This window comes from Oculina patagonica, chromosome 10 (assembly GCF_052425735.1).
Source record: "Oculina patagonica isolate OP01 chromosome 10, crgOcupat, whole genome shotgun sequence".
In the NCBI taxonomy this organism is placed as follows: Eukaryota; Metazoa; Cnidaria; class Anthozoa; order Scleractinia; family Oculinidae; genus Oculina; species Oculina patagonica.
This window is the reverse complement of record NC_135767.1, coordinates 4,533,868-4,553,972: the sequence shown is the minus strand read 5'-3', so window position 1 is coordinate 4,553,972 and position 20,105 is coordinate 4,533,868. Positions and strand designations below refer to the sequence as shown.

General features: G+C 38.7%; 2 protein-coding genes across 2 annotated transcripts; one reads left to right on the top strand and one right to left on the bottom strand.

Annotated features, from left to right (window-relative positions):
• Positions 1–284: 284 nt before the first annotated feature.
• Positions 285–13,956, bottom strand: LOC144628676 (uncharacterized). Its single transcript, XM_078486811.1, has 10 exons — positions 13,567–13,956; positions 12,199–12,425; positions 11,511–11,631; positions 10,700–10,968; positions 9,558–9,910; positions 8,755–8,786; positions 7,953–7,984; positions 6,957–7,059; positions 6,044–6,369; positions 285–2,939 (listed from the first exon to the last, which is right to left on the bottom strand). The coding sequence occupies exons 1-10, from the start codon at positions 13,886–13,888 to the stop codon at positions 2,565–2,567; spliced, it is 2,160 nt and encodes a 719-aa protein (XP_078342937.1). The 5' UTR covers positions 13,889–13,956; the 3' UTR covers positions 285–2,564.
• On the top strand, positions 13,800–20,042 carry LOC144628335 (N-acyl-phosphatidylethanolamine-hydrolyzing phospholipase D-like). Its single transcript, XM_078486438.1, has 4 exons — positions 13,800–14,339; positions 15,350–15,999; positions 16,719–16,833; positions 19,479–20,042. The coding sequence occupies exons 1-4, from the start codon at positions 14,136–14,138 to the stop codon at positions 19,584–19,586; spliced, it is 1,077 nt and encodes a 358-aa protein (XP_078342564.1). The 5' UTR covers positions 13,800–14,135; the 3' UTR covers positions 19,587–20,042.
• Positions 20,043–20,105: the final 63 nt, after the last annotated feature.

Here is a 20,105-nt window from a genome sequence, read left to right as displayed (position 1 = left end):
ATTGAAAGAAATAGCAAAGTTACCGCATTTATTTTAAAAAATATTTTTCAAGTCAACTTTGTTTAATTTTGTTTTCCTTTGGGGTGGGGGAGTTTTAAGTTAACGAGTATTCAATTTGACCGAGACAAATTTTAGCGAGTACTAAATTTAGCAATTTTCGCCCAACTTGCTAAAATTAGTAGCCGCTAACAATAGTAACCATTAGGTTTCTCGATATGAACTTTGGGCTTGTTGACATGGCTGAAAACGATTACTCCAAAAACAACAGCACAAAAGGGAACAAATCAATTTACAAAATTTTATTTCAATTCAAACGTCAGCATTGCATGGTAAATAATTTATACAAACAATATAAACAAGTTTTTAAAATGTTTAATTAACATTAAATAGTATTTTCTTTATTTTCTTTGTTTCAAACGGGAAATAAGGCTGTCTGGCAAATTCTCATTAAGGTCGCGCAGGACCCTTGCTCATTAATAAATTCATTAGCCAAATTTCTTGACGGAGTGCTATCTTGTAAAGCTTTAATTCACTACATTTTGAACATCGATTCCTCTAAAATTTAACAAGGATTTTCGGGGATGATGGAATTACCTCGTGATTGTCCTTATACTGAGAGATGACCATTGTCTGCGATGTTACAAGCCCTTAAATGTTTAACTGCAGATAATGCGATTTTGTGTCCAAGTTTTCAGCTAGAACAGCACACCAAATTAAATGATTATATAGCCTAGTGATAAATCATAACCCCTTTTGTGCTATGGCTAGAACGAAATTTTCGATTTCAAAAACTGCTACAAGTTAATGGCTTCTAAGAGAGCAAAAATGTGAAACCTAAACTTTGAAACGTGCTATCTTCATTTTGAGAAGGAAATTTAAAAATTCGCTCTAGTCATAGCACAATAGAGAACATCAAGTTTATGTTCCTCGCGAATCAACTCTTGAAATTCTATATCGGCGGAGAAAACTTGGACACAAAATTGCAGGTTTTGAGGCTTCCGAAGACCTTCCGAATCAATGTTTACAACAACGTGTGAGATATTCAAAGCTGTGAATCTAATTATGATAATTCCCTATGTTCCAGCGCACGTGGCACAAAGCTGAGAACAATTACTAGTAATTACTTGTACAAAAGAGTTTAAAAACAGACATTCTCATGAATCGTCCGGCAGTTCGTGCATACTCTTTAAATAAATACATACTAATGGTTGCAAGGGTCCTGCGCGACCTTAAGTAACCCAAAGTTTTGGGAACTTAGGTTACTTAGCAACACGGATTGCAAAACCTTAGCCCAGTCCCGGATGTATTTGTGTTCCTGAAAGTAAATGTTAAAAAAGCTCTTTCATTTAATAAAATAATCTTTGTCCAATAGCAATTTCGTTCAATTTCTAATTGTTAGGTACATATATACACGAAGATCTGCTTCGAATGTTTCAAACATCAAAGGAGTTTGCAAAATAAAGATTTTGATTCTTAAATAAATGAAATATTTTTGTTATTAATCGAGTAGCAGTCATTTAAATAGTAAAGAATTTTAGCAGAATTTTGCAGTTTTTTTATGCTCAGTACTTCAGAAAAAGAGTCAAACGTGTTCTACATAAAAAAAATTCACGTAATTTTAAATTTGATTCTTAGAGATATGTTACGGATGTGGCTAAACTAAGAAACTCTTTTTTCTTTCAGACAATGTTTTCTTTGCAAGGCTTTTATACTGGAATATACCTTAAATATAATTGAAAACCACTGATTTGACATTGTCTTGATGAAAATGGCCCAAAATCGCATTAAACGTGGTAACTCTCCAGGCCAAACGGAGATTAGAAAAAAATATATTAAAAACAAACAATAACACGATACGACCACCAAGTATCGTTTCGTTTAAACATTCACAGAGAAATAAAAGTCCTATATAATTTAGTGACTTGATGTGCCGCCAACAGAGTTTGACTCCATATTTTTTTCGGCAAAAAAACGACAGAAAAAAATAAATACTTTGCAGTAAACCTCTCGATTTTTTTTTTCATCTTTAAAGGGGCCTTGTCACATATTTTAGGTAATTCTGTTTATTTTTACTAATTAAGAGCTGTTAACTTTAAATTGGCAGTGCAAAAGTCATTTATTGGTAAAATCACGACCACGTAACAAACAAGGATGATTTTCGAGCACTGTAAATGACACTTTCATACAAATTGAGATAAACTTAAAAAAGACGGGCCGACGTTTTTCCAGTTTACCCAAAAGCAAACCGTTTTAATCTTCTCGAATTTTGCCTATCCATGCCCCTTTTTAGCCTTTCTGTGTTTCTTTTAAGTTATTCTACAGTTTAAAGCAGTTATTGTGATATTTCAGTTCATTCTATGAACAGTTGGTCAGTGCCGAAATTGCCTAAAATTGTATGACATAGCCCCTTTAAACAAGTTTGCAACTGGTTTAAAGAAGTGTGACAAGCACACGCTGGTCGTTTTGTTACACATACCGGCAGTTAAAGTTTTCTGACGTCATGCTTACATCATATGCTCGCGTGACAGAAAACCCAGAGGTTCCATGCAAAGGTTCTATTCATTTCAATTTGAATCTGGCCCCTCGAGGACCGCATACATAGGTGGCTCAAATCCTGGGTTGGTGTTACCAACAGAGTACGGTTCGGGTCCCTCCAGGACAGCGTACATAGGAGCACTAGCGTATTCACAACCAGGTCCCTCTAGGACGTTATATATTGGTGCTGAATAGCATGGGGCCTGATCTAAAGTCCTGTTTGCTGATATCTCTTCGAGCTCGTCTAAATCTGCATAGTCAGCATACTCAGGTGACTCTTCGACGTCCGCAGGGGGAGGGCCTGTGGAGTATGGCGGTTGATACTCAGGGGGGCTAGGAGAGATCTTCCCTGGGCTTTCACTTGGATTAAGAAGGGCAAGATATTCAGGTATTTCGTCCGGGCGCTGTAAGAAATGACAAATAAAACTACATTAGAAAATATAATTTTGAAATGGGGGGGGGGGGGTGGGGGGCGAGAAATCGGCTCGCGCGGCGAATTATAGGAACTGTGTCACGGCTGAGTTAAGTTTATTTTATAAAGTTTTACCAAGTACTCGATATGAAACTTAATGTTTGCAAAGAAAACTATGGATCAAAATGACAAATCCATAACTTCATTACATCCAAATGTGTCTCCCGGACATTATAATTTAAAGTTTCAAGCGACGAGATTAACTTTGAAAACTGTTCAGCCCAACAATATTTCAAAAACCAATTTCGCAATCCGTTTTAATCTTCTTCAGTTTTGGCCACCCGTACCTTCTTTTGTATTTGCTGTGTCACTAAAATGTTCCTTTACTGTTTTAAGCGTTTATTTTATATTCAGCGAATTTTATGATTTTCTCCCGTACCTAAATTTGGCTAAAATCCGTTCACGACAAAACGTGTAAATTAATTACTACAGTCATTTCCAGAGGGTGGTAAAGGGTATTTTCGTGACCCGTGATCGGCCCTTTTTATTTCCCGTTAAATGTGAAATGGCTATCTTTTCCTCGTGAATCGTGATTTCCATAGTAGCCGTAATCAGTGGTTTTCCAAAACATTCTCTTTTATTTTCCGTGAAGCGTGAAATGCCATTACTTTTTCGTAAATTGTATAAGGGCCGTTTTATTTTTTCGTGAAAAGTGATTTATACCTCCGACACTTTTACTCTTACAATGCAGCTCTCTCTACCCAAGCCCCGTTTTTTAGCACAATTAATAAAGCTAATCCAGGAATACAATTTAGAATAAAAATCAGCGAAAATAAATGACGTTTCGATGAATCGCGGTTCATCATTATCAAATTCTAAAAAGTCAGACTCTGATGAGTTCAATATATATTAAGAGTGCGTGTGAAAATCTCGTTGCATAAAATTAAAGACTATACAATGTGAATTGTATAGAGTGTTAATTACGAACTAAATAGTTTTGCTTTAATGGAGTCAGATTGAGTGTTCAGTTTAGGTTTTAACTCCTGGATAAAAAGCATTTCGAAGATCAAGCATTCGAATTTCCCGCGACATTTCTTCAAGATTGTAAATTGCTTGTTAAGATCTTTGTTACTCTGGTTGTGGGCGTCACGCAGGTGGTTTCCAATAGCTGAGTGCTTATGTTCATCAATGCGTTGGAAAAGGTGTCGGCGAGTGTAGCCTACATAATCCGCATCACACGAATCACATTTAAATTTGTAAACAACACATTGTTGATTTATAAGCGGCAGTTTGGCCTCTGCTACATTGATGTCGTCGGCAATTTTCTTGCTTGTGAAAACTGGGCGTAGATCGCTGTTTATTTTCTTGCCAAGATCGGACAGCTGTCTTCGTACAACGTCTGCTGATCTTTGGTCTTTGAATGGCAGAATAATCCGAACGGGTGCATTTGCTTGAACATCGCGAACTTGCTGTTGACTTCGCGACTCGGTGAATCGAGTTATGGTGGAATTAACGAGCTTCTCTGGGTACTTTAGTTTCAAGAAGATCCCTCTCAAGGTTTCACATTCTTCAGCAAATAGATCTGGTGAGGACGAGAGACGGTGCCCACCGTCTCTCGTCCTCACCAGATCTATTTGCTGAAGAATGTGAAACCTTGAGAGGGATCTTCTTGAAACTAAAGTACCCAGAGAAGCTCGTTAATTCCACCATAACTCGATTCACCGAGTCGCGAAGTCAACAGCAAGTTCGCGATGTTCAAGCAAATGCACCCGTTCGGATTATTCTGCCATTCAAAGACCAAAGATCAGCAGACGTTGTACGAAGACAGCTGTCCGATCTTGGCAAGAAAATAAACAGCGATCTACGCCCAGTTTTCACAAGCAAGAAAATTGCCGACGACATCAATGTAGCAGAGGCCAAACTGCCGCTTATAAATCAACAATGTGTTGTTTACAAATTTAAATGTGATTCGTGTGATGCGGATTATGTAGGCTACACTCGCCGACACCTTTTCCAACGCATTGATGAACATAAGCACTCAGCTATTGGAAACCACCTGCGTGACGCCCACAACCAGAGTAACAAAGATCTTAACAAGCAATTTACAATCTTGAAGAAATGTCGCGGGAAATTCGAATGCTTGATCTTCGAAATGCTTTTTATCCAGGAGTTAAAACCTAAACTGAACACTCAATCTGACTCCATTAAAGCAAAACTATTTAGTTCGTAATTAACACTCTATACAATTCACATTGTATAGTCTTTAATTTTATGCAACGAGATTTTCACACGCACTCTTAATATATATTGAACTCATCAGAGTCTGACTTTTTAGAATTTGATAATGATGAACCGCGATTCATCGAAACGTCATTTATTTTCGCTGATTTTTATTCTAAATTGTATAACGAAAGCCTCCGTTATTATAATCCAGGAATACCGTGAATTTTGATTTTAGTTTCAAAACTTTTCAGTGAGGTTTTCTGTTAATATTATATTTTTATTTACTTTTTGTATTAATATTTCTTTGTAAGGCAAGAGTACAATAAAGATTGTTGTAGTTTGTTGTCCACAATTGGCATCGACAAATGTCAAACTCCTCAATACATAAGCATTAAAAAACACTTTGTCGTCCGTAATCTGTCTTAACTCTTGTCAGTCATCGCCATCCTTGTTAATTTTTTGTTTATCAATACTTATTTGGCGTTTTTCTACCACAGAAACCTACTATTCAGACGATTCCTTCAATTTGAAGTTACTTTTATAGATCAGAAAAATTGATCCAAAATTGCTCCTTTAACTTTTTACATAATTTGACTTTACAAATCCCCCAACTCCCACTAGCAAGCAAGAACGATTCCACATGCAAAGCAGGCTAGTAAATACAGTCAACTCTCTCTAAAACGGACACCCTCGGGACCGGCTCCAACTGTCCGTTTTAGAGGGGTGTCCGTCTTATAGGGAGTTTAGTTACAGTAAAATGACTGAAAGACGGCAGGGACGGAACCAACACCAGGTGTCCGTCTTATAGAGGTATCCGTTAAGAGAGAGTTGACTGTATGAAATTATTTACTAGCTTTGAACGGAAGTAGCTACCTTATGCGCCCTGTTTTTGATCAGCGGTTGATACATCAAGCCAGCTGGGTTCAAACTCTGGTACGTAGCTACATTCACTTCCGGTTTATAGCACGTGCGGACTTCCTCGTTCACCAAGCTCTGGTAAACCGATTTCTCTCCATTCGGTTTCGCTCCATGATTGGTTCTGATATCTGCACAATCGTACGTATTTTCCTTGGCATGCGGAATTCTTTTAGCCGTATTTAACGGCTTCTTCTGTATATTGTTAAGCGGGATACTTTGACTGTCTTTCGCTCCGGGATTTTTTAGTAGCAAATCGTCACATGTCTCATACGACGGATTACCTGGAAATAAGCCAGAACAATACAATTATTTAGTAAATAAATCATTATTTTGTTGTTTCAAAGAACTTTTAGAGCGACTTTCACCTGAGTGTCGAAAGTGATTCACGCTTACTTGGTTTTGCATCACAACGCTTAGTGATTGGTTAAAAAAATCTCGCACCACTTTCTCAAGCAATCAGAAGTAAAACTAAAACCAATTGTGACTCGCTCAGACAGGTTTTCCCGTGCTTCGTGCCGGTTACATGTTTTGCTTCGAGTTTTGATTGGTTCACTAGATTGTCTGCGAACTTTTTGATTGACCAGGGTGATAACTTTGGTTTTGGTTTTACGACATTCGACCAAAAATCGCTGTAACGGCCATCTTAGCTTGCGGTTTTGTTCAACGTTGTTGCTTAGCAACTTAATTGTCATATCTCCATGGTGACAAGGTCACGTGATATATCCCAGAATATTTGCTCGGGGTGAGCCAGCCTTGTTTAAGAGTCTTTCTTCACCACGCTCCTTCTCGTCTCTAGTGGCAGGGCAAAAAAAGACCCTGGGAACGAGATGAGGACTCTTGGCTTTACAAATATTTAAAGTGTACTCACCAAGGAGACCGACTGCTAACTTGCGGACTTTTTCTTCCGGATCTGCATAAACTGCGTCCTCACAAACAGGATTCTTAAGCAACCCAGGCATTGGAAAATGGTTCTAAAACGAAGCAAAGGGCAGAATAACTAAGTATTTGGTTTCCACAACAAAAACATGCTGGTGAAAAGCCGAGTGAGAACGCTACAATCTTCTCAAGGTATACACAGTAAATGTTTTGTCTGTTCTGGAAAATATGCATTCAGTTCATAACAACATAGTGCAAAACAGGGCGGATCTAGGGGGAAGGTGCAGGGAGTGCGCACCCCCCACCCCTGAGATGACCTGCAGCTTTCTTATACAACTGGTGCACCCCCTTCACAGAATAATCCAGGATCCGCCCCCTGCAAACTGAAGTTAACAAGATTTTCTATAACGTACATTTTTATGACAAACATACAATCAATCAAGACAATCAAGATAGTTAATGGCTTGTCTGCAATTTCACAGCGAAAAATATTTGGCACATGAGAGTATTTTCAAATATATTCACAATGAAAGGTACAGATTATAAATCCTAAAAAACTGGATTTAGATTTGATGGAGCAAATCCTGCTTTAGATTCTTTAAATTCATAGTCAAATATTTGGATTTTAGTGCAGAAACGCAAAATCTTTTTGCGTTTTACAAGTTTGACCGAAGAGCATTCACCGCGTAGCAGGAGAAGATGGTTAAAAATTGAAAATTTGTCAGCATACAGAGAAGAGGGTAGCAAAGGGTTTATGCGTGACATGTGAAAAGGGAAAACATTTGATCGTGACGTGTGAAAATAGCAAGGAAAGACATTCACAGACATTCATAAATTCTGCTGTTTCAAGTATACTTGACACGTGAACTTGGTTAAAATTTGCGCATGAAACGGGATCACGACCCCCCACCCTCTTTTTGCTACACTCAGAGAAGAGTACCTCTCTGCTTTGTTGTCATTATATTATTACACAAACTACTTGACTTACCTGTGAACCAGTTGTTGTAGGGTTTGCAATGACTAAAAGAAGAAAGTAAAATGGAAAAAAAAACCAGTCATTAATAGGTTTTAAAGGAATTCTTCTCCTTACAGACAACTCTATAACATGAGTACATCCATGAGGCAGTTCATCTGGTCCAAAAGAAACCAAAAATCGTATAAACTCTATTTTTGAATTTGGACACGTTCATAATAGAGACCCTTTTTTTTTGAAGAGGTTCAACAGTACAGAGAATGCTGATATAAAGATTCTTTACAAATTTATTTGCAGAAGACAGCTCTATACAGACTGTAAGTTTTTTTAAAAATATTGGTTTCTCACTCTTTTAATTATCCTGATTGAAGTGTTCTATCCTGCCGCGGAAAGGATTTTTAATTGATTGGTCAAGAATTGCCACACTCTGGAAAAGGCAGCTAAATTTGCCTGAACACTGGACTTGTGCAAATTTCTTGGTTGCCTTGTCAACTGTAATTATAACACAATTTTGCCGGAGCTTATCCTGGTTTCTGTAGCATTAAGCGACTAGGAGTATTTCTACTCCCCCTGGATGGGATGCTAGCTGTCCATCACTGACAGGGTTACCTCCAGCATTAAATTCGCCGGTATACCCATTTATACACCTGGGTGCAGAGAGGCATGATGAGAGTTAAGTGTCTTGCCCAAGAACACAACACAGTGAGCCTGGCCAGGATTGAACCTGGACCGTTTGATCCGGAGTCCAGCACCCTAACCATAAGGCCACTGCGCCTCCCACACTTTACACATGTTGAATACAAAATACCAGTAATACCTGTTGTTCCAGTACCAAAACTAGCCCCATGCCTGCAGAGAGAAGTAGAGGAAGTCTTTTAATTAAAAGATGCAATTTACATGAGAGTATTCCTCTATAGCTTCCATCTGACACATGCTAGACTGTCACTTACCTACGAACTCAGTAGTAAGAACTAAATTTACAGCTGCATAATCAAATGTACAGTACCAAGTGAAGGTAATGCTCATTGCTAGTTTTCAATGAATGGTCACACACTAGGGTTTAATCCACAGACTTAAAAGTAAGAGCCACTGTGTTCAGCACAATAAACAGTACCACTTGAAAGTACTACTCAATAGCTTTTATTTGAATGGTCACAAACTAAGGTTTCATGCACAGACTTAAAAGTTTTATTCAATAAAAGCATTTATGGACTCCTAACCAACCCACAAATTTATGTTGGCGCTTTCCATGAGTCAGAACTGGCTGGCCAGACTGGTATAATCGAGAACAGAATTTCCGTTGTTAGTCAGATTTGTCCTTATAAATCACTCAATACATAAAACAATATTATACATTGCATTGTGGTGGATTTATGGGAAAATCTTGTGGAAATAGCAAGAAAAGACACGTGATTCGTAAATTCTGCTGTTTCAAGTATACGTGACACATAAACTTGGTTAAAAGCGTGAAACAAGCAAAAAAAAAGTCCCATTTTACAATCAAAACCACAGCACTGGCCGGCCAGTTCTGAATAATGGAAAGCGCCACAAGACTCTCCTAATTAAAGACCTAGCTCTTGTCCAGTGAAAGCGGTAGGTATTTATTTTCACTACAGTTACCTGTGCTTTCTTCGCTGACTGATGATAAGCCACACGCAAAGTAAAATAATAGCCACACAGATTACACCTGCCACGCCTCCCACAATAGCGACCATCATACTATCATCATCTTCATCATCTCTCTCACCACTTAATTTGTTTTGATCCTTGTTAGGCTCTTTACTTGCTACACTGCGATATGTTGGTTCAATCGTTGTCACATCTCGTTCAGTTGATTCTGATGGCAACACTTCGGTTGTATGAGAGGACTCAGTTGAACTTTCTGTTAATACATGGCTTGTAATTTGAGTAGTTTTCTGTGACGTTGTTGATGGACTATTGGTTGCCTTAGTTGTTTGTTTAGAGGAAGGCATCTAAAGACAAAAATTCACATAAAGTGAAATTAAAGAAGCTTTAACATACCATATACATGTAGCTTAGAGAATGTGGATATAAATCTGTATTTTGATGACATGATGTCATAGAATTGAATTTTATCACATGCAATCGTTGCAAGTGATGGTGCTTATAAGCAATAAGTGTTTGCCCCATAAAAATAAATGTCTATTTCTCATACACTATTGGGAGCCAGGCCAAGCCGAACCATGCCATGTGATCTTATACCTCCCATACACACTAGAACCCAGACTCCCAGCAGTGTGCGAGAAAAACGTTTTCCGCTTCTTTCATACCTCAGCCAGTGGAAAACCACACTTTTATTAATAGCATAATTTAGCAAAAGGGGATCAATAGAATTATCATAATTGGATATTGGATTGTGTGAAAGGCACTGGTCACTAAGCTTGTAAATGACAAAAAATGTCTTCCTTCCAGCTTAGAGGCTGATCAGGCCAGAGCGCATTAAGTGACTATAGAAATATTTTGATTTCTCTCTGGATGGAAGGCTAATCCATTGCAGGGTGCTCCAAAGAAAAAATTTGTTGGTGCCCATAATTATACACCTGGGTGAAAAGAGAGGCACTCAGTGAGAGTTAAGTGCCTTGCCTAAGAACACAATGCAGATACCCTAGCCTGGGTTAGAACCCAGACTGCTCGATCTGCAGTCCGGCATGCTAACCATTAGGCAACTGCATCTCCTAAAATGAAAGCCCATCTTCAAATGTCAAGATCCCAGCAACGTCTTCTACTAAGGTAAGACTGACAGTGGAAGACGTTGTTTTTGCAACTGTTGATGGGCTTCCTACAGTTGACCTCAAACTTACTGTTGTACTAGTTTTCCTGGTCGTCAAGCTCACTTGTGTTGTTGTCTTTGCTTGTGTTGTTGTCTTTGCTTGTGTTGTCGTCTTTGCTTGTGTTGTCTTCACTGGTGTTGTTACCTTTCTAGTGCTTGCTATTCTTGTTGGAGCTTTTGTTGTGGTAGATACCATAGTAATAACTGGTGGGGCTTGAGTCGTGGGGTCTGGGAGATGGCCTGTTAGGACAAAAATTAGCAAAATGGCTTAAGGCCAAAGGTCAAACAGGGTTCTGTTTCCATGGCACAAAGCACTCACTCAAGAACGCAGGGTGAAGTTCTTAATTACCGATAATATAAATGTGGCTAACTGAAATTTAGGCAAGGTTACACTCGAGACTGAATATTTGCTGGCTAGCAGTTGCTCCTCTGAAGTTGGGGCGGCCTCAGGGTTTATTCAGGGGTTTCAGTAAATTTACAGCTCTCCCGTGAAGGTCAAGCCAATTTGCTCACGTTGTCTTTCAAGGGCAAGATCTGCCTTGTCGCCGTTTCGTTCCCACCCACCCGTTCCCATAGGTTTCCCATAGTTTTGCCTTCCACTGAGTTTTTTCTCTCAGTGTGACGGTGCCTGTTGGTTGCCGCTCCCAGGGTTGTCATGGTTACCATTCGTGCTTGCTGGCAGCTCCCACATAGTCTCAGGCACCATCCCTACACTCATCTCTTGGCGATGAGTTTAATTCCCAGTACCACACATTAGTATTGAAAAGTGCTGCAGCACTTACGTGATAGCGTGCCTTTTGCTTTGAACACAATACAGCCACTTTTCACTTTATGTCCTTTTCTACATTCCCCATTCACTTTCATGATGTAGCCAAAATATGTAGATGTCATGGTTCCAGTCCACTACAACAAACAAACAAAATAATAATAAAACCATTAGTTTTGATAGCGAATTTTACCAGGTATGTAAAACCTGGTATTAAAATAATAGTGATTTTTAATTGAGTGTCTTAAAACCAAAACCCAGAGCTGCAAATAACAGTCGGTCATCAGACATTGGCCGACCAAAATTTATTTTCTCATGTCCAACGAAATCCCAAGTGTCATCGGTCATGATGTCAGGACAATTTTTTTGATCGTAAATCATTTTATGGCAATTAATAATGGATAAAAATCTGTCCGACCACAATTTTGCTTTGTCCGATCAAGAGGGTGTCTTAGTAAGACATGTCCTTTCAAGTGAAAAAAAAATTTGAAGCCCTGAAATCCAAAGTAAGAACTAGCATGCAGTGATCATGAGTTACAAATGGTATTGTTTAGCTTCTAATTGTTTGAGAGTGTGTGATGGTTTTTTTTTAAACCAATCACTCTTAGTAGTAAGTATTGCAAAACCACAACAAACATCAATGAAATTACTTTTGATACTCACTAGTGAAAATTGCTGTAGACTGTTGGGTTTTAAGTACCTACCCTAAGTTCATGTTTAATATGCCAGCCGCCGGTGCTAACAATATTAAATGTGTCTGTTTCCTGCTTAGGTAGTCGTCTCCATGTGATGTTAAGGTATTCCGCAGATTTGACTGTGCACCTATATGGATGTGTTGGCAAGTTAGGGGTACCCTTGGAACCATGGGCTGACAAATCTAATGTTGCCAATGGATGGGCAGGATCTTCTGATGCAAACCGTGTTGTACAACCTATTTGAAAAAGAATACAACAAAAAGATTTCAAAACATGGGATATTAATTAAGAAATTAAAATTACCGGCAACTAATAATTTTTTGCTTCATTTTGAGAGGCCTTCCTATACAAGGGGGTTTCTGATGTTGCTTTGTTGCTCGTTTCTAACCCACCTGTCGCCTATTTGGTGAGGGAGACATTGCTCACTGTCGCAAATCATACCTTTTTTTCCAGTGCGAGTTTCGGCTGTCGGCTGTCGGTGCTCTGGAAGACTATTACATAATTGTTGCCCAGTTTAGCCACCATGCAAGCAATGTCTAGTTTATGTGCATGCGTGACACTTTGTTCCCAGAACATTGTTTCCTCACTAGCCACCCAGGCACCAAAACAGTTTCCTTGTTTTTCGCTAATTTAGCCACCTGGGAGACAGGACAAGCTGGAAAAATGCTTCTGCAACAACGTTTCCTAGTTTATCCAGGCCTTAACTGGTTTTAACCAAATTATAAAAAATAAACATAAAAGCGATCCAAAGCAAAAAAAATTAAATATATCTAATCTATGTATTAACTTGCTTCACCAAGCGAGTCTATATAGTTTTACCATGTATAAAATAATAGTTTTACCATGTGTTAAAGCAAGCTTTGATAATAAGGTATCAATGACGATTTCCCCTACAATAAATATTATCCCACAAAAAAACACAAACAAGGGTTAACCTGATGAAAAACTTGTCTGTTCACACCTATAAAATAGCATACTTGCACACACCATTCTAGCATGCAGATTCCATTTGAATTTTATTGTACTAAACCAACTTGTACTAAATTATACCCTCCATGATATTGAAACACAGTATTGGTATTTGGGTAAAAATTATGCTAATTTTTCTCGCTGGAGCAATGTTGATAGAAAGTGAAGGAAGATCTTCATTTCATTTTATATAAGCTTAATAAACAAACAAATTGTTGTTTTTTTTTATTTTTTTTAAAAAAGATTTTACGAAAAAAACTTATCCTTTAAGAGTCTTTTGCTTATTTTATCGCAGAGAACGATCAAGGTAACATGGACAAGAATAAAGGCATATTGATAAACAAAACAAGTATACGTAACAGTTCTTTGTAAGTTGACTGAATTGCGAAATAAAAAACACGAGCTTACCTGCTGCTACAGACGAACGAATATCGCTATTTCCCACACAAGTTGCTAGATTAGGATCCACATTCATTTGAAACGTTGCTGAAGGATACCCACATTCACATATACAACATCCCTGATTGCTACAGTCTCCTTTTCTTGCCTGACACCAAGTTTTGCCGGCATCAGGAAATGGCTGTTTGTTTGGGCACCTCGCCGAAGGATCGAGGTTCGAAAACAAATCCCGCCGTCCCGGATTTTGCGTGCCTCTTGTGACATTCAACCAAAGTCCTTTGCATGTGCCAAACGATATAAAGAAGTACAGGAACAAAAACCAAGTTGGCATTCTGTGGAAAAGATCGGTGTTTACACCAGCAGGATTATGAGGAAGTGTTCCGGGATTTTGAAATGGATTAAATTCCCCCCTTTCTAGAATCTGCAGATACCGCGCCTGCTTGGGCCAGAATCTCACGTGACTTTGAAGCCGAGAACTTTCCGGGACAAACACGATCATTACCGAATGAATTCCGGAACTCCGACGAATTCCGACGATTGGTCTGAGTCCAGTCCACGCACGGTCGCAAAAAGAAAACATGGCGGAAAGTGATGTCCATGTAGAACTTGACGAAGATGATGAAGGTTTGCAGCGAGCAGTTAAAGTAAATGGTCGTTATGTTGATCCTTGGGGCACTGTACGGAAGCCATCAAAGGTTGATGTACTCAGATGGAAGCTTTTAGAGAAGAATGAACGTGGTATTGGGGGAACTTGGAGGGAACTCTTTCGCTTCAAACATGAGGTAAACTGACAGCCGGCCGTGACAGAAAGTTATCAAGTATATGCTTGAGTTTATTGTTGTATTTGCTTTACTGAGTCACACATACATACAACATCCAATATTTATTTATCCAATATTTATTTATACACGATGAGAGATAAAGGCTTCAAGCTTGTGGGCTCTGTACAAATTAAAATAGACACAACAAAAAAAAAAATTACACATTCCTTCGTACAGATTTAATCCAACCAGGCATCAACAGAAAGCTGTCCTTGGCGTCTGATTGGAAAATGAATGCATAGAAAACATGTGAATTAATTAAAAGTGGTCACACTTTTGGTCTTCTTGTTGTAAACATTGAGTTTATCACTGAAGTTTTTCCCCTTCTTGAAATCCTGATTTCTCGAAAAAAAATTTCTTTTCCATGGAGGTTCAAGAAATCGAGATTGCGCAGTATTAGCTACAGTAGTACTGAAAGAGTCAAGACCGAGTTTCATTAAATTATTGCGCTTTTCAAAAACATGTGAAGTCTGTTCAATCAACGTTGTCTGACATTTGCAGACTGCAGACTATGAGAATAATGTTGTGTTACCATTACCGTTTTTGAAAGCTTTAACGTAAACAGACTTACCGAAGTGCTTTTCAGGCTAACCAGAGTGTGTAGTAGGCTAACCAGAGCAAGTCTGCAGTCAACAGTCTGCAATTATCACACTCTGCTCAATCGACTGGTTAACCAGTTTACAGTTTTTCGCTGCCTTCAATCATTTAAGCGGACCTCTCAGGAAACAGAAGTTCACTTTAACCAGGTCAAAAGGTCACATCTGTCGGCTGTGATTGGTAGCTTTCAATCCATTTTCTTTGTTTCTGTTTCTCTAGGTTCATTGGTTGTTGCCATAATTTTGATTGACAGCAGCAACAGACGCAATCGTTAGTTGGGTTTTGAACTTCAGAGTTCATGTGTTACTGAAAAGCACAATAAAATAGTTTGAACCCATGAAATTCTTGCTCATAAATAATTTCTTATTTTGTAGGAGCTGGAGCAAAATCTCCCTGTCCTGACCCCTGATAGTTCAGTTTTGTCATCACCTCCACCAGACGACATTCAAGTAACTTGGCTAGGACATGCCAGTGTTCTTGTTCAAATGGACGGTCTCAATATTTTAACAGATCCCATCTTCAGCAACTTCTGTGGGCCAAACCAGTTACTAAGCATCAAGCGTTATAGACCAGCCCCTTGTACAGTGCATGAACTGCCAATCATTGACGCTGTTTGTATTAGCCACGATCACCATGACCACTTAGATTTAAAAACAGTCAAAGATCTGAATCAGAGATTTGGAGAACGTTTACACTGGTTTGTTCCTATGGGATTAAAATTGTGGATGATTAACTGTGGCTGTAAAAATGTCACAGAACTTGAATGGTGGGATGAGACAGAGCTTCCAAAACGCACCAGTAATGACAGAACTGCAAAGTTTGTCTTCACGCCTACACAACATTGGTGCTTCAGATCATTAACTGATGTAAATAAAGTCTTATGGGGGAGTTGGACTGTCATAGGACCCAGACATAGGTTCTTCTTTGGTGGGGATACTGGATACTGTAAAGGATTTAAACAGATTGGAAAGCGATATGGACCCTTTGATTTTGCCGCAATACCGATTGGTGCTTATAAGCCAAGGTTGGACAAGTATTCATGAATGTACATGTTGTGGCTTGATTATACCCATGGTACAATCTGGTATTTTCCTGTGCTTTATATTCATTATCATATATTACCATAGGGTAAAGTTGTACCACAACATATAAAATGAAAGTGCTTGGTCAAAACTTTATGCTACGGTGGAAACTGGACCCTTCAAAAGTAAAGCAACATTTGAACATCATTTTGCACTTGATTAGTTTTTGACCAGATTGTATTGAACAGGTATATTCTGATTCATCTAAAAGACATGTGATGTGTCTAAAGAATTGCCATTTGTACATGTTAATTAATTAAGCTCCTTGCCCTGTCGTTTTTTCTCCAAGGTGTGTCCCATCCTTTTAAAAGCAGTCTTGTGCAGCATTTAATTCTTGTCTTTCATTTCAGTGTTGCCCTGTTTGAAATTATTTCCATAGGTACTGATCTGGATAGTCTTCTTTGCAGCTAATATTCTTCATGGATGTTTGCTTCTCCCCCATTGGCTGCTTATACCTGAACCATGTTCCTTTCCCTTTGTCTTGTCACCAGTAACTTTGACATCTACTGGCAAAAAAGTGACAGTTGCTGTTTGCTTAAAAGCTGTTATATTGCTCTAATAATATAAATAAATATATAAATATTATATAAAAAAGATACCGTAAATGTTATTAGCAGTATTGGTCTTTGTTTGCCTCAATTGACACAACAGTATTTCCCAGGTGGTTTCTACACTTCCAACACGTTGATCCCACAGAAGCAGTCTGTATTCATGAAGACATTGAGTCTCGCTGTTCTTTGGGAATTCATTGGGGAACATTTCCTACAGGATATGAGGTACTAAAGTCATTGTTAGGGCCTCCACCGACTAAAAATTTGTTATTTTGTTATCGACAATTAAATGTTATCAACAACTAAAAAACATAGTGTGTGGTGGTGTGGAATCTGGTGACTAGTAGTCTAGACCACGTTGCACATATGTGCAGAAACAGTATGAGTTGAAAAACATGCCCCACTGCACGAGAGAGAACTGAATTGCCATTGAACTCGTTATGTACTCGTTGTGTTGTGACTCGTTACCGCGTTTATTTCTGTCACTGTTAGAAGTTTGATCAAGTATTTGTCGATTAAAGTCAATTAATTCAGTCTTGTGGTTTACACAGGTGGTGAGTTGTTGACAACTTACACTAAATTAATTTTTTAGTTGTCAACAGCTAGGCAGTTTCCCTTTTTTCCCTTTTACATTGTATCGTAATTGCATTAATATTGTCAGTGGTCAGTGGTTTGAGCATGCGCAGTGAATGTTTGTTTAATTCCAAGCTCTTGCTGGCCTGACTTAGTTGTCGACAACAGACACTGCAATGTGTGGAATACTTGCTTCTGACGGAATCAGTTTTTGATACCATTTAGTTTTCGACAACAAATAGTTGTCAACAACAAATAGTTGTCAACAACAAAATAACTGTAATGTAGTCTGTGCCGCCTTTACTAAATTTGCGTACAGACTGTCAAACCCCTATTGATGGAAACCTCCAAGACTGGGAAGCCTTCACTGAGAGGACACTAAGTAACCATCCAAGCCACATACAACTGTTGTGGTTCAATTTTATCCTTGATTCAGTTTTTATTTTCCTTAGTTTTTGGGTATGGTAATGTATGATAATGCATTACCCGGCCTAGGCTTGAATGCAGACCGCCTTAATTCAGAGTCCAACACACTAACCACGCCTCCCAAGAGCTTTTATGGTATTCATACATAATGTATAATTGAAGACCGGCGGGAAAGAACGGCCCCTGGACTTTATGGCTAATTCAAACGTTATCAAAACAACTCCAAATTGCGCATGCAGGTTTGTTTACGTGTGCTAAACACTGTCCTTTGTTTCATTTCACTGGTCTTTCGTTCGTTTTTGAAAAATTACACATGCAAAAAAGGCATTTTGCAAGCTTACGTTCTCCCAGTCAGCTAGCAGTCTGAGTTTTCCAACGCATCGCGTGTACATCTTTCCCTGCAGGGTTTTCTAAGCGTCTACGGAAGGCGAGAAACCATTTTTCAAGCATGTGCTGCCATGTTTCTTGTTGATTTGAGTAGAGTAGGACTGGATACTGCATTGTGACGTAAGGTCACATGTTAGAGGCGGAAGAGTTTGAATTGAGCGAAATGGCGCCATTGAAAGTAAAACGAAGAAGTTTATAGTTTATAGTTTTAGCTCAAGTGCGGCTGCCAGGTGGTTGAAGGACATCATTAAGTCTGAATACCCATAAGTTTACAGCATCGCTCGAAGAACTGAGTGATGTTTCTGCCTTTGTTTTGTACAACAGCGCTGTTTAGCGTTTCGGAAAAAACGTTGCACAAACCAAGGTAGTTTTGAGCCTGGCCACATAGAAAGCCTAAAACAAGAGGTTTCTTGCCGGGAACTTCATCAACGCGAGTTTTGCAGGGTCCGCTTGGGTGCTGCCGCGACAAAGTTGCCAAGAAGTGACCTGGTTTTAGACTTTAAAAAATTCTTTATAGGTTTGGCAGGGGACCTTCCCTCGCAAAAATTTTTTCTGTACCTCATTAAATATTCATCAATCAATAAATCAATCAATCGATTCGTGCCTTAGTTTATCTTGTTTTCGCGGGATTTTGTAGATGTGCGATGATGTAAGGAGTGGAGATAGAAGTGAGAGCAAGCCGGCAGCACTTAACTGAAAGCAAAACTAGTATAATGTGACAACACGAGCAAACGTATTCAATCAACAATCAGTCTTTATTTCACTTTCACCTCAAATTACAGCTAACGGTAACAGATTACAATAGTCTTGACCGAAACAACAAAAAGCAGCTAACCGCAAGCAGACTGCAGTGAAAGCTAGCCGCTTGAAACGCGAACGCTAACCCTAACCCTTAAACTTGGGTTTAGCTTTTTAACCCTAAATTTGAAATGAAACCCTAGCGTCAGACCCTAACCCTAACCCTTGGGGTTTAGGGTTAAGCTTTTTTCGCTAGGGTTAAGCTTAGGGGTTAGCGCTTGGCCTGTAATCCCAAAACTTTAGCTGGTTTCATTGTTTTGCGGAACAAAAGGTTTCCTTTGTTTATCGTTTGTAAAAGAAAAGTCAAAAAGGCGCCGCGCCAGCAAAAACCTTGTCTTTTTGCATGTGTAATGTTTCAAAAACGAACGAAAGACCAGCCAAATGAAACAAAGGGCAGTGTTAAGCACACGTAAACAAACCTGCATGCGCAATTTGGAGCTGTTTTGATAATGTTTGATTTAGCCAGAAAGTCCAGGGGCCGTTCTTTCCCGCCGGTCTTCAATTATAATATTTGTTGCAATGATAGTTACTTTTATAGCCTGCGTCGCAGACGTAATCTAACCCCGGCTAGTAGGACTTGAAGGGTTTAGTTTTGTCTGCGTCGCAGGCTATTACTTTTATTGATGATAAAGGAATAATATTTGTTTATTATTAAATTTATTTATTTACTTTATTTAATTCCACAGCATTTCATGGACCCACCAAAAGATCTGAGTGAAGCACTGAAGTCTAAAGAAATACCAGAGACAACCTTTTTTACCATGAAACATGGAGAGACTAGAGTCATAAAATGACCTCCTTAATATAAATAAAGAAATTAAATAAAGATAATAGTTGCACCTAGTGCTGTCAAGCCTTATGAAGGCCTGACATTGACCTGGCCTTGCCAGGAAATATTTATTTCTAATAATTTATTTATACATTATGGCTGAAGCAGAGTTTCAATGCCGTAAAGTTTCATAATTACACTCATTACATTTAATTCAGATTTACCCGTAGCAACATTTCTCTACTGTGACTTTCAGAGGATCACAATGTTTTGGGGATTGCAACTTTTGGTTAGCTACAACATGTATGAATCAGTTTTTTTGTTTTATACAAAGAGAAAATTATTTTATATTACATTGGAACAGAGCTCGAGTGATATTATTGCCATTTAAATTTTTGGGTACAGGACTTCGTCTGAAAAGGGTACTTTTTTCACACTCTAGGTATTTAAATGGTAGGGATTTCATTGGTTGGAGTATACAAAAGTGGTTGGCAGGCTACAACCATGATGAATCTTCTCTGTTGTTTATGCGTGAAGAACTGAT